Below are 25,233 nucleotides of genomic sequence, written 5' to 3' on the forward strand. Positions count from 1 at the left end.
CGTCATTACAGTTGTAAGCAGGTATCGTTCTTAGATTATTCCCGCACCAGGTCCTGTAGGATGACAGAAAAGCAAGTGTACAAATAAGCACATATTAAATCCATTTACTCCAATCAGCAACTGTTTACATCCGCATGTCAGCTGCATACTCATTGGTTTGATGTTCCCTAATTGGTACCTACTTAATTGGTACTTTTATTACTGGCTACCCTGTCATAAAGGATTCTGACAGTGACATAATTTTAAATGCCATAAAATAATTTAGAATTCTAAGAATTTTAAGAATCCTCACCATAGAATTCTTTCTAAGATCAGGATAAAACCTCACAAATATTTTATCTTATTTAGGAGGGTCAATTAACTTGAATTTTAACAACCAGTAAATAATGTGCCAGTAAAGAAAAAGTTTGTGTGCGTACGTGTGCACGTGCATGCATTCCTGTTTATTTGAAAGAGCTTTTCTGTTCCCCCCAACATGGTAATATATTTTGGATGCCTCCTTCAAAGAAGTTGTTTTTTCAAAGTTTGCTTATTTTACACTTTTTATAGATTGGAAATTCGGTGAGAGTTATCTATACAAATACATTGCTTCTTGCATGCACCTACTGAAGCAAAATACCATACTTTTGTTTGGAAAACTGCATATATCAAGACATTCAAAAAGAGCGAAATAATATTTTTCCAGATTTAAGTCAGCCCAGAAAAATATAGATCCTATTGGAAAAGGCGCTTTGAGATAGAGTAAATTTTATAAAGTTTGTGCTGCTGAAAAAGTGCCATTATAAGCTGCACAGCTTTGCACAGACAATGGGTAGAATAATATTTGGTGTTTTCCTTCAGTTTGGAATTTCATGCCTTATTGTAGATATGTCTCCATAATGGCAGAGACGGGAATACTCAGAATGCAGACAGCTCACTCTCCCTGAGGTGGGCGTGGGGGTGGCCTGTGCAAAGACGTGACCGTTTGTGTTAACTAACACAGGTCTCCTTTAGATTTTGAGTCCTTGTTTGAGTTCACTGAATGACATAAGCAAAAACGTCTTTTCTCTGGATTTCCTAGATTACACACACACACACACACACACACACACACAAAAAAAAAAAAAAAAAAAAAAAATCAGGTTATCTTTTAGTACCCTGCTTTGGGAACGAAATTAGGCAGAGACAGCTCTTAACATTAGTAAATAAAAATCAAAACATACATTTTTTTACACTGAATGAACATCTGGATCTTTAACATGCTGATACAATGAACGCGGTCCTAGCAATTATTGAAGTGATGTCTGCAGTATAAATACGTTTAAATGCGGGAAACTGTAAGACCGGTCTCCTGATTTGGTCAATAGCAATGAGCTTAATGTCTCATCTGCCATCATTATTTTTGTCTATTCATAAAGTTTTAATATTTAAGAGAAATTTCTAGAATAAGACTTCAAAGTAAGAATGTAAAATATACTAGGTCTCTCCCTTGTTAGTTTTCTTGAGGATATCGGGAAAAACAATAAGCAAAACTGGACAATCCTCTTAACTCATCTAAGAGAACCTGTAATTTATTTTGAGAAAATCACAGTCCTCTCAAAGGTCATTCAGATAGAGTAATTTTTTTTATTTGTAGGTAAAAGAGTCTGTGCAGGTATTTAGCACTTATATTTTCTGATCCTTTTTTCATGAGCTGATACTGGTAATGTAAGTCATTTGCCCACTGTCTCTAAGTGTGTTTCACTGGTCAATGTCCCATAGTATTCACCCTACTAACTTCAGCTGACAGAAAAACCGGAGATAAATTTTAAGTTTTGGGAGGAGGTATGTAGAGTTTTCAATAAATAGTTTACAACTTTCTTAAATCCTTCATAGTATAAATTGACTTTTTTTCAAACTGTTTTTTGTTGTTGCAATATTTTTTTTTCATTTGGCAAACTATGGGTCCTATTATTAGGTATACTTCAAACTTTCCTGAATAAAAAAAAGTGGCATCTTATCATTGAGACACCACTGACCTTGTTATTACTGCATCTGTTTTGTGTGACAATTCAATCTTTTTTGACAGGTAAACAGATACTAATTTCTCTTTGTCACAGAAAAAAATTAATGTTCACCTACTCTACTACACACATACATGCAAAATCTATTAAAAAGTCATTTAGGAGGCAGCATAGTGTCATAATTAAGAGTATGGGCTTGGGAATGGCTCATGGGGGCTTAGGTTCTGGTGCTGTTACTTAAGAGCTATGCATCTGTAAGAAGTCATGGAACCTCTCTGAACTTGGGTTCCCTCAATGGAGACTACTAGTTTCTATCTGATAAAGTTGTTGCGTGTATTAAATAAGCGTTATGCCTTTGCACACGGTCAATGCTCAATAAATATCAGGTGGTATTAATACATTCAACTCAGTAATATAGTTTAAAGAGAACAAACTCATGAAATAATTGGTTTTTTAGGAGACTATGAAGAAAGGAAGAAATCTGCCTTGAGGCAAAGGAACCTGGGACAGCCAATGACTCGTCATCACAAGCCATGAGGTCCACTCTGCCCCCAAAATGTCAGGCTAAGCCCCCTTACTCTCTGCCTCCTCCTTTCCTGCAAATGCTGTATGAACTGGCTCGTTCCCAGAGTGAGACTAACTCCACTCCTGTATCAGGAAGTTTTCTTATTCCTGGTCTCACAGAAACACTTTGCTGCTGTAGATGCACAATTCCCAATCAAAATGTAGGTCAGCTTTATGGAATAAAGAACACATCATAACTTGTCTTTGTGTACTTTCCCTCCTCAGTAATTTTACTTGAGCAGCATAAATTAATGTTTTCTAAAGGAGTAAATATCCATATAATCTGCTCACAAATTCAGAAATACATGTCACTTTTATAATAACTACTTGGAAGCTAAGACATTTAAATGTATTTTACATGCGTATCTTTATTCTTAATTGCAACTTTGCTGAGAAGTTCTCATTCACTTTTTCAATGTAGGATGCACTGAGCAGAAGTGACGGAATATGTCCTGCTAACTTTGGTAGCAGGATGAAGTCAGTTTGGGTGTTACCCTTCCTAAATGCAGGAGGAAACTTTCTCTGGGCTCAGAAATGCTTCCCAGTAGCTCACTGTAGTCGTTGTGGGCATGCTGGTCTACTCGATCAAAGCTGACATTTAGTCTTTTTCCTACGTGGTATGTACCTACACTGGTCATAGTGGAGGTAATGGATGAGATAACGGAGAAAGGGTGTGTGCCACAAGCACCTAGATACCTGTCCTTATGGCAGTTACATGGTGATTTTTCCTTGCATACACCCATGTATTTGGAGTGGATTACTCACATGCATAATAAGCACCGCTGGGGACTCATCTTAAGGGCTAAGAGTTGGAGTGTATGTGAAAAGTATTATTTTACACTTCACTGTTCATGGGGGGACTAATTAATGAATACCTAATGCCATTAATGCACAATTAGATCACTTATGTTTAACCACATGCTTTCCATGAATACATATATAAATATTAATTTTGGACCGGATGATAATCATTCAGCACCGTAACAATTAAACAGCTGTAACCTGTCTTATGCATTAAGTGACGGAGCTGCAGGCAAGCTCCATAAGCAGATGGTCTTCCCCACCCATGCTTAATGTTCAAGACTTTTTTAAAAAAAGAGGTGTTGACAAATCAGAACAAGCAGGCATAGTTCTAATGCAAATCGACCAATTTGCAATGTAGATTACCCTAAAAACTAATTTGGTGTATAGGAAAAAAATTAAGCTCTGTTGTTAAAGGAAGACACTATATTACATTTGGCTATAGTAGATTCCCCACCAACATAATTATTTACTAATTTCATTCAACCAACAGAGTTTAATGGAAAAGCAGCTGGCAAAGTATTCATATTTATGGACCTCCTTTGACCGCTCCTTAATTTATCCAAGGCAACATGTCTGTGAATCTCTGGCAGGAATAGCCGTATTTCAGACAGCTGTTTTGCAGCTTCACGACAGAGGCCCTCCAAGAGGAGAGGGTCAGTGAACCTACAATAAGGGAAAGCGATAGAAAAAAACTGGCTCTGGTCACACCATAACCTGTGAATACACTATGCTAAATAAAAAAGAGAGAAAGCCACAGCTTTTATCTGGACTAACACCATAATCCACTTTGTACTTTCAAAACAGAGAGGTGGGAAAGGAACTGTTTTCAGATGAAAAGAGACTATTTTCAACTTGTCATATTCAAGAAATGACACAGACACATTCTGCCACAGAAAGGCTACTAATGTACCACTGTGGGAAGGAATAATCAGAGTCCTTAAAATTTGAGGCTTCATTCTTCCACCCTTTCAGCAAAGTGAATGTGACTTTCTCCCTTGTTATTTACTCCCTTTGGGTAATCAGGACCACCATATGTAATAAAAATCACTTCAAATACACATTAACACTTCCCTAGCGGGCCGCCACTCTCGGGTTACCCGGCTTGAGTTTTAGGAAGGATGTGACATATGTATAAACTGGCATTGGCATAATCTTCTGCTTCCTTGGTAATATTGTAAAATAGCTGACAACATATTTTGAACCTGGTTTCATTTCCAAATGCCTTGGACCTGAATGTCTCAGGAAAAGGCTTCTGATGATCTTGGCAAGAACTGAAAGAGAATTTTTTCATCTTTATTTCTGGCTAAATTGTATATCCAGTCAATTGAGCTTTAAAACGTCCTACATACTAGATTTTGGTGGGAATTAAAGGCCTTAGATGGTTTTTAAAAGATGCAGATCAATGAGGTGTTCCGAACTGCAAAAGATACTGTAGTATATTAGGAAAGGAGCCCAATGGTAGGCTTTTAATGAAACGATATAATACAAATTTGATATATAACTGGCTTTTATTTGATATCATCTCTCTCCATAACCTTTAAAAAAACAATTTAAATTGACTAAAGATGAGAAATGAGGTTTCGGGAAGCAAAAAGAAGCTCCGAGGCATGCATGTATTCCTATTTTAAAAATCTGTTTTGGCGTATAACAGTTTAGCTCAAATGAAGAGATTTGAGAATTTCCTTGGGATAATAATTATAATTCATAAATTGTTTCCTTAAACTACAGAGCGCCTAAACAATAAATTATTTTGAGACTTAAAAAAATTAGCCAGGCAGCCACTCAGTTCATGGTGGGAAATAAACACCAGACCGTAACAAAGGAAGGAAACAGTTTTTATCATGCTTTAAGAAATCAGCCGTATTTCACTGACACCTAAATGATCATAAAACAATATAAATAATCAGCATTTTCTTATATACTGCTCCCATTTGAGAAAAAAGTACTGATTTAATTTTCCATTTTTTTCTGAACACAGCTGACTCTAAAGCCAGTGGGCCTTATAGGAAGGTTGAGTGGGAATAAGCTTAATTTGTAGTAGTTATGGGGACCCACATTATACCCCAGGAGATAGACTGGAGGGAAGATGTGTACACCAATAAGCACCATAGTATAGAATTCATTACCATATGACTCTAAAGTAGGCAAAGTATATTTGTTCTCAAGAACTGAAAATTCTCATCCTCGTAGTCTCTGTGAAAATATGTTAGATGCAGATATATTCACCCACACAACAATTACTGGTATTCAGAAGTGCCAAAGGAAAAAAAAATGCCCCTATTCTAAAGAACAGAACACATTTACAATTTCCCCCAGACAATACAGCTGTCACTGAAATTTACCTCTCAGTGACACTGTGGCCATGTGATTTAAAACTCTTTCTCAGCTTTAGGCTGCTGCCACTCTTTGTGGTGAGGATAAATTACAGCATGAAGGACAGGACAGGGCCAAAAGGGGACTCAGACACCCCAAGTCAGCTGTGAATGTCGTCTATGCCCACATTTACTCCCATTCTTACGGGTAAAGAAACCGATGTCTAGGGAAATAAATTGTCAACACAATGAGAGAACATTCCTCAAGAGAGCTCCTGGGACTATGATTTTACTGTAGGTCACACGGCAAATCAGGTGCAAAAGTTATGTGGGGATTCTAATCCAAATGTTCCCGAGAATTTGTCTGATTTGAGGATGTTATCCTGACGGGGCCCCTGAGACATTACACGACTTGTGAAGGCTGATAAGAGAAGGAAGTCACAAGGCGCTTCACAGTGAGTCAGAATCAGGAACAACTCCGAGAATTTCTAGGACACGGATTGCCAAAGTTAGTGGGAATCAAGAGCGATGTCAAGAACGCTGACATGGAGTCCTTAAGACTAAGATATGGCAGAAGCGCAGTCAAACTGACGAACCAGGTTCAGACCACTAAATTAGTTGTCGTTGGTTGATTACTCTGACTGAACAGGTTATTGAACGCTGAGTGAAAGAGGAATTTAGCTTCAAGTACAGGTCAGTCTTGACCTCACTGGGGGCAGCAACTGAATCGAACCCATGCCTTCATGTCTTTTTATGCTGAAAGTGGCGATATGTAAAGAAAGCCAAACTAACACGAGAGAACAATTCACATAACCGCTTGAAGGATAGATGAATCGAAGCATCCAAATAGCTCGCTAGCTGCCGTTACTGTAAACAACACGCCACCCAGTCTCCCCGGCACTTCTTCATAAACGTGGAAACCAAACAGGGCCTCCGTCGGCTGGCATGATCAGAGAAACTAGTTTCCCATTTTTAGAGAAGAGGAGACTAAATGACCTCATTAAAAAAAAACAAACACAAAAATACAATGCCGAGAGGGATTACAGAGGATAAAGTACTGCATATAAAACTGTCAACTGAATAAATTAGACTAACAGGGAATAAATAATATGGAGAGTCCCCAAATGGATGCTAATGTTATTGCAGAGGAAGAAATGGACACCTACAAGTCAGCCCAGTGGTCAGGAATGGGTGGTGCCCAGGAGCTCTGAGGGGGCCTTTCAAAGGTGCTCTTATAAACTGCTGTCCTCTCTGTCCCGTCAGATTACTTGGAGTCACTGGGACCACAGAGCAGAAAGGATCTTAAGAAGTCCTCTTTTTTGCACCCTTCATGGGAGGTTTTTAGTCTGTCTGGATTTCTACTGCCAACCAAGTCAGCTATGAAGAATTTCCTTCCACCAACGCCTTGCCTACTGACTGCTGACGACCACCCTCCAAATATATGTCAAATATATAAAGGCATCACCAGGCCTCTATGTCCACGGCGAGTATGTGAAGTGCAGGGGAGTAAACATTCTTGTGACCAGCATGCATTCCCGTTTGTGGGCTCAGCCTCCTGCATAAAGACTTGGAGGGGTAGAATCACTTACAGACAACTTTTATTCATTTCAGCCCAAATATTCTAGCAGCAACAGTAACAGAAAGTCACACATATCTGGCGTTTCCTTTGTGCCAAACACTGTTTTAAGTGCTCTTCTGCAAGTGTGAGGTCATTTAATATGCTCAGAAACTCTTGGAGATAGGTACTATTTCATTCCCCCTCTATAAATGAGAAAACAGGCACAGAGCACTCAAGCGATTTCTCCAAGGTCACACAGCTCTCAAGTAACAGAGCTGGGAACACAGGCAGGTCTAGAGGCTTTCTGGGTTTTGAATTCATACAACCCTCTTTAAGAAAAAGTATACCAAGTTATGCCTATGAAGCTGGGTATCAAAGACAGCAATAATTTAGAATGAGGAAATTACAGTAAATTATAAGTTTTAAGCTGATAAACATCACAAATAAAAAAAATGCATAACATTTTACGTTCCTGACATGTCTCTAATAAACATTTTTTTCTATAGTTTTTAGCTACATTTACTCTTTGATCACTTCTTTAAAACAAGGATTTTATGATATTTTCTATAGAGAGAATATAGATAATTCTCTTTATTCAATATGATTATTTAATATAGTTTATTCAATACAATTGTTTAATATGGTTTCCATTGTTGATTAGAAAAGTTTCATTTAGCTTCACAATTTGTTATTATAACGTCACGTGAATTTCTGGCATTACTGTCAAATGGGGAAGACTTTATTGTGTAATAAACTAATCTTAAGTACTCTTTGAGTTGATGGTGTTCATTAAGCACTTTGTTGTGACATCCTCATAGATTGGTATGAGTTTTATGTTATTTGTCAGTATCAGTATTTCATGTCATATAAGCAAGAAATCTTTTTCTGGTATGTTCATATGATTCAATGATACTGGGATGCAGAACACATGTGACTTCACACACTGTTGGATTCCGTTTTGCAGTGCACAATTTTTGGTTTTGTACAGGTTTGCGCCCTAAAAATATAAGAATTTTGATAAATTCCTCAAAAGAAAATATTCGTTAAAAGGGAAATTATGGCAAGTTTTTAATTACGTAAGTTCCATTATGTAATTGAAGGACAGGACAAAAACGTAGGTTTTGATTAGGCATTTTATGATGTTATCTGGTGACAGAGAGCCTCTTCCGTAGACTACCTTCTGTTCCCATACACTTCAAACCTTATTTCCCCTCTACTGCCTATTTGCTTCTGGTGCAGGGCTCCATCCCTACAGCTTCCTAGAATCTCTGACCCTGTAGTTTCATGCCATTGGGTGAGTCGGTGGGTGAAAGGAATATCCCTGCATGGTTAGGAAGAACAACCGAAGACAGCAATGATTTCACTCCTCATAAATACATCCACTTACATCCAAACTAAATGTATCCATAGCTCAAATTCTCCTTGGCCAAATCCTCAAAGTGCCTTTAGCCACTCCAATGTCATCCCACAGGAGGAAAAATGTGATGGAAAGCAAGCTAGAGGGGACAGAGTCAGAGATCTTAACTGATTTGCAAGTGTTATAGTAACATATGACCATATGAACCCACGGTCCCCTTGCAAGACCTTCTAAGGGCTCATGCAAGTGAGGGCCCAGAATGCTTCAGCTTCCCCAGTTTCACAGTAGATACGTCACTGGCTCTGCTGGGGACCCAGGCAGGTGGCACTAGAGACCCCTTTCTTTACTGCTACCTCACACGGACAGACGTGAGACCAAAGTTCTCCCAGAGCAATCATTTGCAAGTGTGGTGTGTTTCCCTACATCCACTTATTAAGGGGGAATTGGAAAGTCTGAATAAAAATGTAGGAGGACAGTTTAAGAATTTCCATATTCTGTATTATTATGACTATGACTTCCAACTTGTGAACATTACCAAAGTCACTAAGAAGATACTGTTCAGTAGGTAACTCCCCATCTGGGTATTTCATTTGCAGTTTCTAATTTCCAGCATCTCAAAGCCCAGAGCAACCATGGTATTTAAAGAGGTATGCTGGGTACTGTATGCCTACGTTCTGTCTGAACAAACAAAGCACGTCTTTGTGATCATTAATGATCTTGTTTCCCAATGTACTAAAGAATCAGAATAAAAACAAATAGCTGGTCTTTTGTAGCTTAAAGGAATTAGGATTTCCCCTAGGCCAAATTTCCATTTGAATTGCCTGAAAGTACATGAAAATCAATGTAGCTCAATAAGCAGGTCTGTGTTTGAGACATTACTAGAAGAAAAATACCATAATAGACTCCACCTTCCATTCATCACCCTAATTTTAAACAGCAACACTTCTAGAATCCTCATTTCAAACATATTAACTTTTAATTTCCTGTTAAGCCATATCCATTCTGAGATTAGGTCACATTTTACAACAATACAATGGAACTTTCATGAGCTCTTTAAAGCCAATTTCGTTTTTCCTTTTTTTTTTTCCTAAAACCTTCAGCACCCAAAACATTGTCTGAGATGCAGTTTGTTTCACTTCACAACAAAATAAAATCTCTAATTTACTGGACACTTTGCTAGGCATTTTCATAAGTGATTTATATTCTAGTATTTTTTGATAACCCTATAAGGCACATAATATTTATATATGAGGGAACATACTCAGAAAGGTTAAGTGACTTGCCCAAGGTCACTCACTATGTAAATGGTGCAGCAAGGATTCAAATTCCAAAAGCTCTTAAACATGAGAGGATTCTGCTTCAAAAATCTCATATAATAGGTATTATTATAGCCTTTTCACATTTGAAAAAATTAAGGCTAAGAACAGTTAAAATCCAAGTTATTGTGAACATATCACAGAACTGATTTGCAAGCATCTATTTTTTTACTTCAAAGCCTATGCTTTTTTTTCACGTTATACTGACTTTCATAAGTGTTATTCAAATATCATAGATGAGCAATAGATGAATGGATAAAGAAGAGATGTGGTACATATATACAAGGAAATATCATTCAGCCATAAAAAACCTGCCATTTGCAACACATGGATGGACCTAGAGGATATTATGCTCAGTGAAATGAGCCAGGTGGAGAAAGACAAATACCATATGATTTCACTTATTTGTGGAATCTAAACAAAAACAAAACAAAATGAACAAAATGGCAGTAGATTCATAGACACTGAGAAGCTTGAGTTGATAAAGTTCATGTCATCATATTTTATGTTTATGTTCCCAGAATTTCTTTACTGTATGTACGTTTCAGGACGCAAGGCTGAAGAGGTTACCACAGGGGAGGGGTTAGGGTGGGTGGGTGGTAAAGGGGGATAAAGGAGAATGAAAATTCTAACTCATAAGTTGGTCACAGGGATGGAAGTATAACATGGAGAACATAGTCAGAGATTCTGTAACATCTTATGTTGAAAGACAGTAACTGCATAACTGCACTAGTGGGGGTGAGGATTTAATAATATGGGTAATTGTTGAACTACTGAGGTGTATATACTTGAAACCAATATAAGATTGTATTTCAACGAACTTCAATAAAAAAATCATAGATGAGAAGATCAGTGATTGCTTAATGGATAAAGAAACAAATTAATTAACAAATGAAAAGTAACTAAGGCAGGCAAGTGCAACAGTAACAATGAAAAGGTAAATGAAATTAGGAATAAATAGGGAAGCCCATGCTTACATCTAGTAATTTTCCAAATAAAGGAGAAATTACTAGTAAATTCTAGAATTGCAAGAGACTTCAAGGGATCCTTCAGACAGGGACACTGGGCATGTGGGGATGGAAAGAAGTTAAAAAACACTCCCCTCCTAAAAGCACCCCTCAAACTAAAAAAGAGCAAACCCCTACTGTTTCACACCTCCATAATTATGGTACTGCTAAAGCTTAGTGGGATGGAGATTCAAAAATATCTTTAGGATCTTGTTCCAGGATTTAAACATATTTTGCACCCTGAGGTTCTTCATTATATCTAACCAGCATGTAAACAATTCAAGCCCATTTTGCGCATTTCTGTCTGTGGGCAAAAGCGAAATGTCAAACAGCCTCCATAAGACAATGCACCCATCTAGGGACAGATCTGAGCCTTCTTTACCTTCATAACAAAGCTTCCAGGTAGATAACAGTCAAATGTGTTATTCAGTCTCCACCCCAGCTGCCCCTTCAGGTCTCCATTTCTTTTACAGCCTCTGATGCTCTCAGGTACAAACGGATGGCTATAGAGGCAAATTTTTCCAGCGACTGATAAAAAGAGTAGTTCTTGGGGAAGCTACTCAGAGTGCAGCACTTCAGACCTACCACTGCCCAGGACAGTTAGTATTGCACTTACAAGTTAGGGAATCTGCAGAGGCTTGCATGGCATTTGCATGACTTCTTCAATTAACTCCAGCCACAGGCCGGAAAGCAGTTCCCCCTTTTTTCTCTAAGCAAGAAAAGAGAAAGAAAGCCAGACCAATTTAGCTGCCTTGACGTGGCTACCGATTCTGGTTCTAGTTAAATACACTTCCAGTGACCTTGTTGAATTAGATCCACACAAGCACTCCCCAGCTCACAGGTTTTGGACCTTGATCCACTTCAAAACTCATAATACAGAACTGTTTGAACTTTTTTAGAGAGACAGCCATATAATATTCTAATTATGTCAGCTATTATTTGCAACTCACTGGATCACATTTAATATTTTTAACTTGCTTCTGGATCTCTTACATATTCTTACATCTTTCTTATCTCATAAAAAACAAAGGTAGGACCATGAGGGTGACCCTCATTTGACCCTGGAATGGGATGGTCATGTATCAGGGATGGGATGGCAGCTGAGCATCTATACCGGTGCTACTACTACTAAATTACATTAGTAATGATTGCTGGAGTTCATTTGATGTGGTGCAATCATGTAACTTCTTTTTACGTATGAAAAGGGTCCAATAATCATAAACGCTTTTTTGGGGAGGAAGGGAGATTTATTTTAATCATAATACTGCTAAAAGTAGATTTTCCTTTGTTTCATTTTCTGTCTGTAAACATCACTAGTCAAGAGTCTAAGCCAAGAAAGGAGCAAGACTTGGGACAATGAACCTGAGGATAAATATGCCCGATATGCGGAACACATGATTTATAATGAGAGGGAAGTATGGACATACTAATAAAAATATCAGGATGGAATCCTTTCAGGCAGACAGGGTGTTCAGTGAATACTCTAAATTCATAACCTGTTCTACTATCAAAATGCCTATGGTTTTATGAAAGCCTGAGCAGTTTATGAAGACAGTAAGATGACTAATGAAGAATATTCTTTGCTTTCTATTGGGAACTTTTGCTTGCTTCTAACTGTGTAATTTCTCCTCCATCTCTCTTTCAATTAACCTCCCTGTTTGTATTCAATGAGATGGCACATAATATGGAGAGAGAAAAAAAAAATCTTGCTGATTTATGAGTATTCTTTCATAAAGTGGCAGCTTCTTTCAGCCAAATGCATAAATGTTGAAATTGAGAGGAAATGCACAGCGCAGTAACTATCCCCAATGAGAAAACGTTTTGTAGTTTCCCGGGTTGTTTAATCAGAGGCTCACAAAGGTCTCTTTTTAAACGGCCCTTCAGGCTTCATTCTGGACATATACACAGGTAGTCAGCGGAGGGAGGAAAACAATTGGATCTTTGCCTGCCAAAATTTGGAAAACTGGTTCCAATAATTGAACAGAACAAAACAACGATTTAAAGGTTCTGTACATCTTTCAAAAGGCTCACTTTGAAGATTTATTTTTAAATGAGGCAGTCCTTCATTTCCACATTGTTACTTATATGGAGTATCAAAGCAATGAAATAAAATGAAATAATAGAAATTGTTCGCGACCACAGCAAGATACATTAAATTATATTAAAAGGACCCGCTGCTAACAAAAATCCTATGTTCCCAGACAACTGGCAAGTTGTTCAGAACAGCTCGGCTGGGGGAACCCAGCCATGGAATGTTGCCAAGGTCAGTAAGGACACCAAGGGAGTGATTTATTTATTTAGTAACTGTTGGTTGGCGAGTTAAATCTGTCCATGGATAACTTTACGGTGCATTTCCTGGTTTCCCAAGTTCTCTCTGTGTATGTCTGTTGTACTTCTTAGGATACATACAGTCAGATAGATGACATGTGCCCCCAGCTGGACTCCATTTACTTCTGACAGGTATCAGGGTGGCGGGGTCATAAAATATGATGGAGTCTGATTAGAGACATGCTTTTCCTGCCCTGCCCTGGCATATGGGCATTCTGGGATGTGTGGCATGGCTGTGTGCTCACGGGGGGTTGCACTGTCCTCTGAATGTCCACAGAAAGATACACAGATGATGGCTGTCAACTTTTTTTCTGCCTTAACGTAGTTCACGTGAGCACTAGGCAGCCACTGCCCTGGGAGCACTGGTCAGAGGAGAGGAGGGGACGGCTGTGTCAGAGGCTGGGATGGGCCCCCCGGGCTGTGAAAGTGCCCTTTTGCAGTTCCCCCGGCTGGAGGCGGCCAGCTCACCTTCAACAAGGGAGGTGTTTTGCAGGGAAGAATTAATGTAACATGCCTACCGTTCAGAAGCTTGCAGGGCTGGCCCTGGGCTGGAATCTGGAAAGCTGAAGTTCCCACTAGGGATGCAGTTATTTTGCCCACCTGGATCACTCAACACCTGCTCTTCTTCTGAGAGCCTGCAATTCTGGTGGTTGTGGTGGTCAGATGCTTTGAGCAGCCCTAATAAAAACCTTTCACTCAGCGTCTCAGATGGGCTTCCCTGGGCAGAAACTCTGCACACACGTATCGATGCATTTCAGTGCTGGGGAAAGGCGCGCGCTGCATGGGACCTCTCCTGGCGACAAAGAGCACAGGAGGCCTGTGTGTGGATTTCTCCAGAGCCACCTGACAGGTCTGCCCCTGTCCTGTAGCTCCGTGAGCACAGCCTCAAGTCCTCCGAGCCCTTCTTGGTGATCACGACATGGCAGCATGGGAAGGAGCCGTGGACACAGAAGCCAGGGGGGCCAAAAAGGTTAGAAAGAACCTCACCGAAAGCTTTATAAAGATACAATTGTGGCAGAACATAAAATATATATGAGTTTTATTTTCCCGTGGAAAAATTCCTGGCTAACCAAGTCCTGTGAGCAAAAAAGTGAAGAATATAACACTTATAGATCCATTGGAAGAAAAACTCTTTTAAGATCTCGAGATTCCCCTGAACAGCTTTATCAAATTTTACTCTACAGACATGGAACAATGTGGAGAAACGTCATACTTTGCATTATGCATTTTTTTGTAGGACTGTACCATTTAAATTAACATTGTATACTTGAACTGCAGTGCGGTAGAAACTACTTAGCTTTGTTGTACTTTAATTAAATGTTTTAACTTCAGTGACTCAAATGGCAAAATTATATAGTGCCACATATGTTCTGGATATTTCTGAATCCAAGCCAAATACCAATTATGTACTGACATTTTGATCTTAAACCCCAATTTGATTGCTTTAACCTACTGATGTTCATAACATCGCCATATTTTAAAAAGTGTTAAGCATACCAATTTAAGAACAGCTAGGCTCGTGCATTTTATTCTACTTCATTTCTGGCGGTACTACAAAATAAAGTCACAAAGAGTCAAAGCTCTATTTCAGGGATGCAAATATATCGATGGGGGCAAAGGTGTGTGATTCTGCAATCTGCGGAAGCCAAAAAAGCCCCATACCTGGACTCATTTTTTAAGGTAAAAGTATTTCTGTTATGCAATGGCAACATGGGACACTCACAAGTAATATTCAGTGAAAATTTACTTATAAGTAAGAAACGAAATCATCTTTCTGTGAATCAGTGTTTGCGGCTCTCATGAAAACAAAGATTAAAGAGTTCTTGCACTTGCTGACAGCTTGGCGACAGCGGTTCTAAAAAGATCTGACTCGCCATCATAAAGGTAACCTTACATAAAAGGTAGCTCCTCCGTAAGAACGGCGAGGAGAAATTAATCAGAAGGATCATCTTTTCCAAAACAGCAAAGAATTCGGCTCTGGTGCGGCAGGAGGGAGAGAGCAAAGCGGGGTGCCTACCGATGGTGCAGTGCTCGCCGTTCCAGCCCTGGGCGCATTCACACCTGCCGTCCTTGCACGTCCCGTGCTCCGCGCAGCGGGGGTGGCAGGCTCTCTGGTTGCACGCTGGGCCCGTCCAGCCTTCTTCACAGCGACAAGTGCCCCCCATGCAAACGCCATGGGGGCCGCAGTCCACGGAACATATTTCTATGTTGAGAAAAAGAACCAGAGCAGGAAGGAAGAGGGGTGAGGGGTGAGTAGGGGCCTGAACAAGCGGTGCTAACCTCTTCCGCGCGAAGGCCTGCGGGGGATCTGTGACAATAAATACGAAGTATCCATACACTAAGTAAATTTCAGCTTAGGCTACGAAGAATATTAAATGGTAGTGTGCTTTTTCATTCATCACGTAATTGCATATGGGGCCGTAATGGTGCATAAAATACACAAGACAGTTTTGTCATAAATTATTTCTTGTATAGAACACACGCATACACACACACACACACGGGCTGCTCACTAAACAGAACACCATTCATAACAAGAGGCAAACACACACATACACACACTTAATTATCTGAGAGTATCTTTAGGCAGCCAGGAAACACACGTGTGCGCACACCACACACACATCAAATTAGTATAAAATGAATGAAATACTTCAGTGTCTGAGCATGTCAGATAACTAACAGGAGCTGGGTTTCACCACTATAGCAAGAATTGAAGAGGGGTTATTTCGAATCCAATGGTTTAAATTTTTTGAATATTCAGAAACTTTCATTAAAAGGCATCTATTACAGGTTTCACATTAGCTTGCTTTTTGACATGCTGGTTAAATAAAAGAAATGGCTTTTTCTATTAGGTAAATTTGTGCTGCTGACACATACAACTTGTTTAGCAAAATAATGGTAGAAAACTATTTTAATAATATGTACAAGGACGGACGCTGTCATTTGAAAAGCAAGGTTTTTCAATTACTAGAAGTAGGAAAAGCAGCACAAGGGATTCAAGGCCCTCAAAACCTGTAAGAGCAGGTCAGGGCTTTAAGAAGTCAGGGTCTGAAGTAAGTCATTATCTTAAAAAGCTTTTTAAAAAACTTCAACTAAATTCAATTGAGAGAGAGAGACAGAGAGAGTACTTTGAAGGGTATTTTTTTACTCTTTACATATAAAGTTAAATAAACTTAACTATCCCCTTTTCTAAGAGTGTGAGGCTATTGCTTAGTTTTGGTTTTCTTGCAAAAATAAAAATGCTGAACAACAGAAATCTGAAATAATTCTAACAAACTGAAAATGGATGACAGCCTTATTTTGACATAAAAAAAACAGTAATCTTTATGTAGTCCCTGCCCCTATTCTCCCCATTCATTGCTCAAATAATGTTTCTCAGACTCCATAATCTCGTCCCACCCTGCTGCAGAATTTTAAAGACCACATCAAGGCTCTATGAGAGTTGTAACATTTCTTATAAACAACAGCCAGGACTATTAACTGGAGGAGAGGGTGTGTGTTTTCTCATGCCACATTTTCCATCTCGTTTGAATTAAATTTTTGATTAAAAGATCCAAGATGGTTTGATTAACTTCAGACGAACAGACGTCAACTCAGCTCCAGAAGAGAGAGAGGTTTCTTTCTGAGTACTCTTTTTATGCAATCTGATCAATTTTTCATTAGGGTGAAGGTGTTTATCAGCATTTAGCACACTAGCTTTGAGCAAGGTGCGTCAATCTTTGTAATGAACTTATTAATTAGAGTAAATTTAGCTGAAGTGGAATTGAAGGGCTAATTAATGGACAAACTGCGGATAAAGACAGAAGAAAGCTCTGTTGCTTTCAAACCTACAAACTTTCTGGGGGAACGAATTCATTTCTCCTCCTTTAGCTGCTTATCCAAATGTTTCGTCTGGTCTAAAAATATACTCTCCTATTGAATTCGAGATATCTGCACATCAGTTCCACAAGAAAAGAGGTAGCTGATGAAGTATTTTGCTTTTAGGAATCAGAAATTCACAATTATACTGCTAGTACACTGTAAGTCATGTAGATTAATGACATGTTTATAAACTTTCAATGAGAACTGTTCAATATGCAGATAAATTTGAACTCGGTATGTTCACAGGATGAATATCTTCATATTTGAGGTCTTCACTAAAAATTCTAAGTTTTCTGTCTCTTGCAGTTAATAGCATGATTTAATAAAGTTTTTCTTTGCTTACTGTATCTGAACAGTCATTTCATATACAGGAAAAAATTAGATTTTCAACTTACTAAATAATTACATCAGCATAAAAAATCAGTCTGAATATGCAAAACAATGATATGTGATTTTGGCAGCCAATTTAATCATTTAATTAACAGTTATATATTTCTTGAAATTCATAGCAGTATAATTTTATGAAGACTGAATATTACCTTTAGAGCTACATAATAACAATGACAAACTACTATTTATAAAATAATTCAGGTAATGTATTAAATGTATATGAAACAGAAAAGGGGTTATTTCCCTATTCCTTTCCTATTTAGATAATTGTAGGCAGGAAACAAATTAGAATAACTATATTTTAAGCAAGCATTATTTTATAGTCAGTATTATTATGCCTATTTTACTGATGGGGGCATAAGAGACATAAAGTTTATATCTATAAACTTTAACCAGATTTTTTTTGGGGGGGGGGGCAAAGAGGGGATGCATTTTTTTAGTATAGAAGCCAGAAATGGAAATAAAAACAACAGAACTAAATGCCTATCTTGATTCTTGTAATTATTAAAATACATATTTAAGAACGGAGGACAAAACAAATTAACGTGTTATTGACAAGAATGCCACGTCCCCATGCTTGATACATGTTGGCTGGTGAGGATTTTCTAAAACTCTTTAGTGAGCCATTCAAGGTGCTTGATAATCCAGCCCCCAATGTATGTTTTCACTCTTATTCGTCCTATACACGTTTGCTCTCGCAGGCATGAATTTTGTAACCAAGTTCTGGCTCCTCAAGCTATCTGGATCATCAAACAGTTCTGTGAAATGGTGATAAATGTATCATATATAAGCCTCGTGTGCAACAAGGAGGGAGGAGAGGAAAGGGAAAGAGAAATGAAATAGGGCAGAAGCATGAAAGAAAATGTTGAGTTGTCTCTGTCTAGAGTATCTACTGAAGGGGTCAGCAGAAGTTTTCATCAACACTACAACTTAGCCTTATATAAAACGCCCTTTAGTTTGGGCTTGCAGGATTCCGTCTGTTGTAGGTGACGTGGCATACTGACCTCTCATCTGATACTGGTTCACAGGGTAGAAGACATGTCACCTATATTTAAAAATCATTTGTAAATACCGTTTTTTTTTTTCTCTTGAAAATAGGCATGTTCATTTAGCTACCTGGCAAGATTTCCTTGAGGTTTATGCCATGAGGTTATACTAACAGATGAAATGATTTACTTTTCATTTCATATTTGGGGAACCATATCCAATCAGTCCTTATGTGCGGAAGCACCTCAGGATGGAGGAGCAATTATATATGACAAACTACAACTGGCCTTTAGGACCCACTGCCATAGCTGCCACCACCACCACCACCGCTACTTCTATCAGCGGTTAATAGTGAGTACTTACTATGCGTAAGGAGCTATTCTAAGTGCTCGTCACGCAGTAACTCATTCAGTCCTTACAGAAATTGTGTAAGCAGTACCATTATCACTCGCAGATAAAGAAACCGAGACGTGGGTAACTGGTCCCCCATCATCCTACTAGGGAACGGCCAGTCCAAGATCTGGACACAGGCAACTCAGCTCCAGAACCACCTGCCATTGAACAACAGGGGCTCAGGGAAGGAGGCTATCAGTGTGGGCAGAACGAAGGGTAGCTGGAATCCGTCACGAATCTAAGCCTTACGCAGAATGCTTTTATTTACTCGATGCTGCTAATGAACGTGTGGTTTTAGTGTCTCCTCTCCCCACCTTCTCCTCCTCTTCTCTCCCTTCTCCACGTTTCCTCTCCCTCTTCCTTCTCATTCTCCCTCTTCTTCTGCTGTATTACTGTTTCTTGGAGAGCATGCGTGGCCAAGCGCAGCACCACCTTCTCAATTTCTCACTGGTCTTCCTGTGGCCTCCCCTAGGGCCCTGCGAGCCAGAGCCCGCCCACCTGTGCGGCCCATGCAGAGATGGGGACGTGAAGCCCCGTCTCCCTTGATTCAGATTTTCAGCGCTTCTCACCAATTCTGCACTCTGTCTGCTCAGCAGGTCCTGTCTAGTTTCCCTTTACAACGTCCCTGATTTCTCCTCCTCATTTGGACTAACTCCACACTACTTTCTGCTCTCACCACCCCGCCCTTCTGGGGGAGCCCCCAGACCCGTCTCCCTTGATTCAGATTTTCAGCGCTTCTCACCAATTCTGCACTCTGTCTGCTCAGCAGGTCCTGTCTAGTTTCCCTTTACAACGTCCCTGATTTCTCCTCCTCATTTGGACTAACTTCACACTACTTTCTGCTCTCACCACCCCGCCCTTCTGGGGGAGCCCCCAGACCTGTCTGCCAGTCCTCAAAGTCTCCCTGCTCTCTCTCTGACCTGTAATCTACACCACAGTTCTAAAATACTATTCTCATCCCATTAGTGGGCACACTTCCTTTTCTCGGTGAATTCTCCATTGTCCAAACCATCACTTCTAAGCTGTGTCCCCTAACACTGGACCAAACTCTATTTTTACCACCAAATACTTTTTCTTCACGATCCCATGTATATAGTGATATTCTCACCATGGAACCTTTGCAAATACTAGTAGTAGTAACATCCCTAATGGTGGTGGTAGCAGCTATATTCAGAATGTATTATGGGCTAAGCAGTGTACAAAGGACTTTATAGGCTTTGATTCAAGTAATTCCCACAGCATCTTTGTAAAGAATGTGTTACGGTTAAATTCATTTTATAGGTGAGTAAACTGAAGTATATAGTCATTTGTCTAAGGAAGTACTGGAGACAGGATATGAGCCCAATCGTCTGATTTTAGAGTCCATGTTCTTAAGTTCTTTCTTTTATTGTCCCCCTAGTTAAGAGATACAGCCCCATACTCTACACTAACTGCAATGTTTAAAAGAAGGCAGGAAGTGTTAATGAAAGTCACCTTGAAAACTTTCAATATCCATCAATGCAGGATTATTCCTCTGAATGTTGATCGAATTTAGCATATTATTCCATGTAACACTCAATAAAATATTAAGCTGGATTGTACTGATTTCTAAGTATCTCATGTATGTTCACCTTATCTCCCCAATTAAACTGTAATCTCCACCAGAACAGCATCTTTTCAAACTGTGTGACTAATGTGTGGGTCAGGGAATTAATTCACGGGTTGTGATCAGCATTTAAAAAAAGATGTAATAGTCTTGAGAAAAAGTAGCAGTGTCTATAACCTTGTAAAGCTTTGTTTCAATTATGTGAGTATATGCATGTGTATATATATACTAGGTCACAATGTAAAAATGTATTTAAGACTGTAGGTCATTCAGGTCATAGTCAAAAAATCTGAAAGCTACTATTCCCAAGGACAGGAATGATTCATTATTCTTTTATCCCTACAGGGCCTCTCACAATGCCATGTACATAGTTGGTGCTCAATAACAACTTGACTGATTGAGTAAAATTACAACCTGCTATTTCTACTGTATGCATAATTTACAACTCAGTGTTAAGCCATTATACACATCATCATATCTCTATATGTACACTCTTTATTATGATCATGTTTAACCTGATGTTGTCAAATCATTTTTAAATGAGACTTCTCTGTTTATGAGGTAATATGCTTAAATCTCCATGCTGTACATGGGCCTTAATAGTTTAGAAGACAGTGTTTTACTCAAATGACAGATTATTCTTTAAGATACTACTAAAGGAGGAATTTTAATTGACAATTTTAATTAGACAAATTGACTAAGCTTGTTCCTATAAGACAACTGTTTCATTACTTTTAATGTTTCTTTCTATAAATAATCACTTGAATAAAATCTGTATTAAAGTTAACAAGTATGTTTTAAAAACTTAAAATATCTTAATCTTTAGCTAAACAATATTAAGCATTGAATTAGACCGCATTTATCAGCCTCACCGTTTGAGCAGTCCGGGCCAGTCCAATTAGGATCACAAGTACAGGAGCCACTTTCCTGAAGATACGTTCCATGACCAGAGCATTGGTCTGGACACATGGTCTTCAGTATTTCACAATTGCTACCACCCCAGCCTGGATTGCAGTGACATTCCCCATGGATACACATGCCATGATTAGAACAGCCAGGGTCTAGACAGTCAGCTAGTGTAAAGAAAAGAGAACAAGTCTATGATTAAATCTAGAAGATTCCATACACAGAGCATGCAGAATAAAGAATTAAGTCCCCATCTCATTTACATGAACCTTCTGGATTCTGCAATATTTGCCCACCATTTTCAAGAACTTGTTTCTGCAAATGCAATGAATTTTACAATAAAGCATTAAGATTCATGCCAGCTAGGTAACTGAGAGTCTGGCAAGGATTTGTAATTTTCATGAATTTATACACATATGCTCTTGAGATCTCAGACTATTGCTCTCTGTTCTGCTTAATCAGAGAATAATAAGTATTGGCTTCTCTATAACAAAATTGTATCAGCTGACCTAACCTACAACCACTGAGAACTGACAGCTGTATGGGACTCTCAAACTGAGAAATAAATGAGTTGCATACTCCCTATCCTTCTTAATTCACTTTAATGTGCTTTAGATGACGAGATTTAATTTAGCAATTTGACTCAATGAAACTTTACACTTGTAGGGTCAATGGCCTGAAAATTTAATTCCGGGGACTTAATTGCATTACTTTGTGTGTGCAGATCAATAAAATCAATTTGATTGAAGAACGGAAATGGTGCTTTTCTGCTTTTTGAAAAAAACAACTATACTTTACAGTATAGCATCTTGACTATTACTATACACAGTTATGGAATGAACCCATGAGGTCATACTTTTCTCATTACTATATTAAGCTCACTCTTCTGTCTTGCTAGAGATGCCAAAATACTAGATTTAAAAGCTGGCATCAACGTGAAAAACTGTAAAAAAAAAAAAAAATCAACAGTCTACTGTTGGTTTCAGGACACAACTGTTCACTTACTTTCTCAGAGTAAAAAAAAGGCATTATTCATCCTATTGAAAGCAAAGCCCTTTGGTATTTGTTGTTCTTATTAGCTAAAATGTTAATAAGACTATGCGTCCATAAATATGAAAATCCGAATTACTTTCATAAGGATGCACACACAAAGATTCAGCTGCACAACTAAAAGATTACAACTATAATCTGTTGCTTTATGCAGATAACAATAGACTTCTGGAAATATTGACATGTTTACCTTCTTCACAACTTTCTCCTTTGTATCCTGAGTTGCACGCACAAGAGCCCATGATACAAATCCCACGGCCCCCGCACTGAGGGTCAATACACTGGGTAGTCGGCACGTCACACTCGGTGCCCTTCCAGCCACTGAAGCAGAGGCAACGGCCCTTGGAGTACTGCCCATTGCCGCTGCACAACACCGGACAGGCTGCTGTGAAATAAAACACGACAGAAGGGTTAACAGCCACGATTCCGCTGAGCTTCTCAAAGAACAGACGCATCGTTGGGACAAGCAGTACGCCAGATGCCCCCTTTCTCTCCTGTCTTGGTGGATTCTTGTTTTACTCGTGTTTCTACAGCTTATTTACATGGGCTTAAGAAAAGAATTCAAGTCGCATACCCCTTGAACAATCCGGACCCAGAAATCCCGGAAAACAATGGCAAGTTCCAGAAACACACTCTCCATTTCCATGGCAATTTCGGGGGCATTCCACCACAGACTCTGAAGACAAGGGAAAGAAGGAATATTTATTGCTGATCACATGGCCTCCCTCTTGCACGAGGTAAACTCTGTCACTCTGATCACTTTATCTGTGTGTTGGAGGAATTACGGATGCTCCGCTCCATAACCTGAACAGGATTCATCTCTACCAGATGATCTGAATAGGACAGCAGAGCAGGGCCCTTTCACATGCTGAGGTTTTTAATTGCTTTCATGATGTCCTCCTCCAAGACACTTCCAGATCATACTTCCTTCTGCCCCTTTACGGTTTGTCACATATTCACAAATGAGCAATTTAAAAATATCCCTCACATTTCACCTCCGGCTTTAGCACCCTAGGAGTCCCTCAGAATTGATGAAGACAATGTAGTTTCTATTCTTTGGGCTGCAGCCTAGAAAAAGATGCTTCGAAGACTGTTCTTACCTATTACAATGGTATTAAAAGACACCTGCTCCGTATTTTTGCCGTCATTATAAAAAGCCAGATGCCAGATTCCAGAATCCAGGTACTGGATAAAGCCGGCCTCGTGAAGGCTGACGGACCTCGCCTGCCGCGTTGCTCTTTCCGACTCAAGCAGGTTCCTCTGCTCTCTCGCGATCAACCTGCTGCCGTCCAGGAGTTCGACAAAGTCATACTGAGGATGAGGATGAGGAAGACAGGTGAGTCGGCGGAAATACTATGCGCACAGCTGCTGCTGTCTCTGTTCTTTTTTTTCTTCTAACTTTTCTCCTTTACCCTAACAAATGCACGGTTAGAAAAAGGTCCCTGATCGCCTGGCATGTATGCCCAGCATTGGCAGGGATGAAGAACAGTACCTACTGCACACCATGGTGGTAGTTAAGCCTCTCAGGTCATCTTTTCCCTTAGTGTGTGATGTGGTTTCCAAATTTATTTAATTCTTCCTACGGATTAAAAAGTTTGCTGAGTTTCAGCAGTTGGCAGATACAGCCATAAACCTGTCGCATTCCCCACCCAGCAGCCTTGTTTTAGTTAGACCACCAGACGGTCTCTGAAGGTCTTCCCCCTCCGACTGAGTACCATGCAGCCAGGACTACTTATCCTTGTAGGGAAACCCTTCCAGGAAGACACTAACATTTGGCACTGCAAAGATAGGGCAAGTTCATTTTTGAGGAACTTGAGCAGGGTCAGAAGTCCAGGAAGCGGGGGACCTGCTGTGAACCCAAAGGTGCTCTGCCCCAGGCATTTTAGGGGCTTTTCCAGAACAAAACCCTCCTCCTCTCTGAGACCCTGATGTGACCACCCAGGCACCATGGAGAAACGCATAGGTTTTTACTTAATTACGGTTTCCCTGAAAACATGTATCAAGATGTCTTTCCATCTCTGATCAAAAGTCTAAAGAATTAAACAGTGGAAGGCTTCTGAAGAGATGGCAGTATGCCCATTTATTATTGTGAAGTCAACTCTCATGAGACTTACTTTTTGTTTTAGTAAGATTAATCAGGAACATTGGGGAGCCGGAAGAATTGAACCGGAGAACCTTTTAAAAGATCATTAAAAATATGGAATGTGACTGGTAACAACGAGGTGAAGTTTTGTAACCGGAGATAAGGTAATTAATTTGGAAGACATCTGAAAAGGCTTCCCAACATAGTTTTAATCAACTTGCTAGATAGCAGTTGCTTAAAAATACAGTGGTTCAGTTTCTACAGGCTCTTATACAGTTTTACTTTATTCCTGAGGTGTGTGTTTACGATGAAAAATGTACCATAGACCTATATATGCATTTATAGTATATATATATATTTATATATACACCATTAATGTTACAGTACTATGTATGTGAATCATCAATATCCTACTTTCTGATAGATTCCTTCAGTGGAATTTCATCAGAAGTCTATTTAAGGAAAAGTTTGTTATATGAATGCTTAATGAATGTTCACAGTCAAATTGGGAAAAAAATCAGTTGTTGGGATTCAGAGAATCAGTTAAACATTTTTCACTGCACTAATCACAGATTTTTGCTGTTTCTATTGGACAGAATTTAGAAATTTAATTCAGCTTCTGATCTATTATAATTTTTATCTAAATAAAAAGCATTTAAAAAAATTTTTGGGTAGTATAAAATGGCATCACAACATCATTCAGTTGTGAGAAATGTACCACAAAGCTGTAACTTGATCAGCATTCAA

General features: G+C 39.1%; 1 protein-coding gene across 4 annotated transcripts in view; it reads right to left on the reverse strand.

Annotated features, from left to right (window-relative positions):
- Window positions 1–25,233, reverse strand: part of TENM3 (teneurin transmembrane protein 3) — a 2,338,142-nt gene that overhangs the window by 80,562 nt on the left and 2,232,347 nt on the right. For all 4 annotated transcript variants that reach the window (XM_073219194.1, XM_073219195.1, XM_073219196.1 and 1 more), the window contains 5 exons: window positions 23,504–23,714; window positions 22,978–23,079; window positions 22,594–22,788; window positions 21,320–21,520; window positions 15,246–15,431 (listed from right to left, as the gene is read on the reverse strand). In XM_073219194.1, the coding sequence (XP_073075295.1) occupies window positions 15,246–15,431; window positions 21,320–21,520; window positions 22,594–22,788; window positions 22,978–23,079; window positions 23,504–23,714 (895 nt within the window). The remainder of the gene's footprint in view (window positions 1–15,245; window positions 15,432–21,319; window positions 21,521–22,593; window positions 22,789–22,977; window positions 23,080–23,503; window positions 23,715–25,233) is intronic.

This window comes from Manis javanica, chromosome 12 (genome assembly GCF_040802235.1).
Source record: "Manis javanica isolate MJ-LG chromosome 12, MJ_LKY, whole genome shotgun sequence".
NCBI classification, from domain to species: Eukaryota; Metazoa; Chordata; class Mammalia; order Pholidota; family Manidae; genus Manis; species Manis javanica.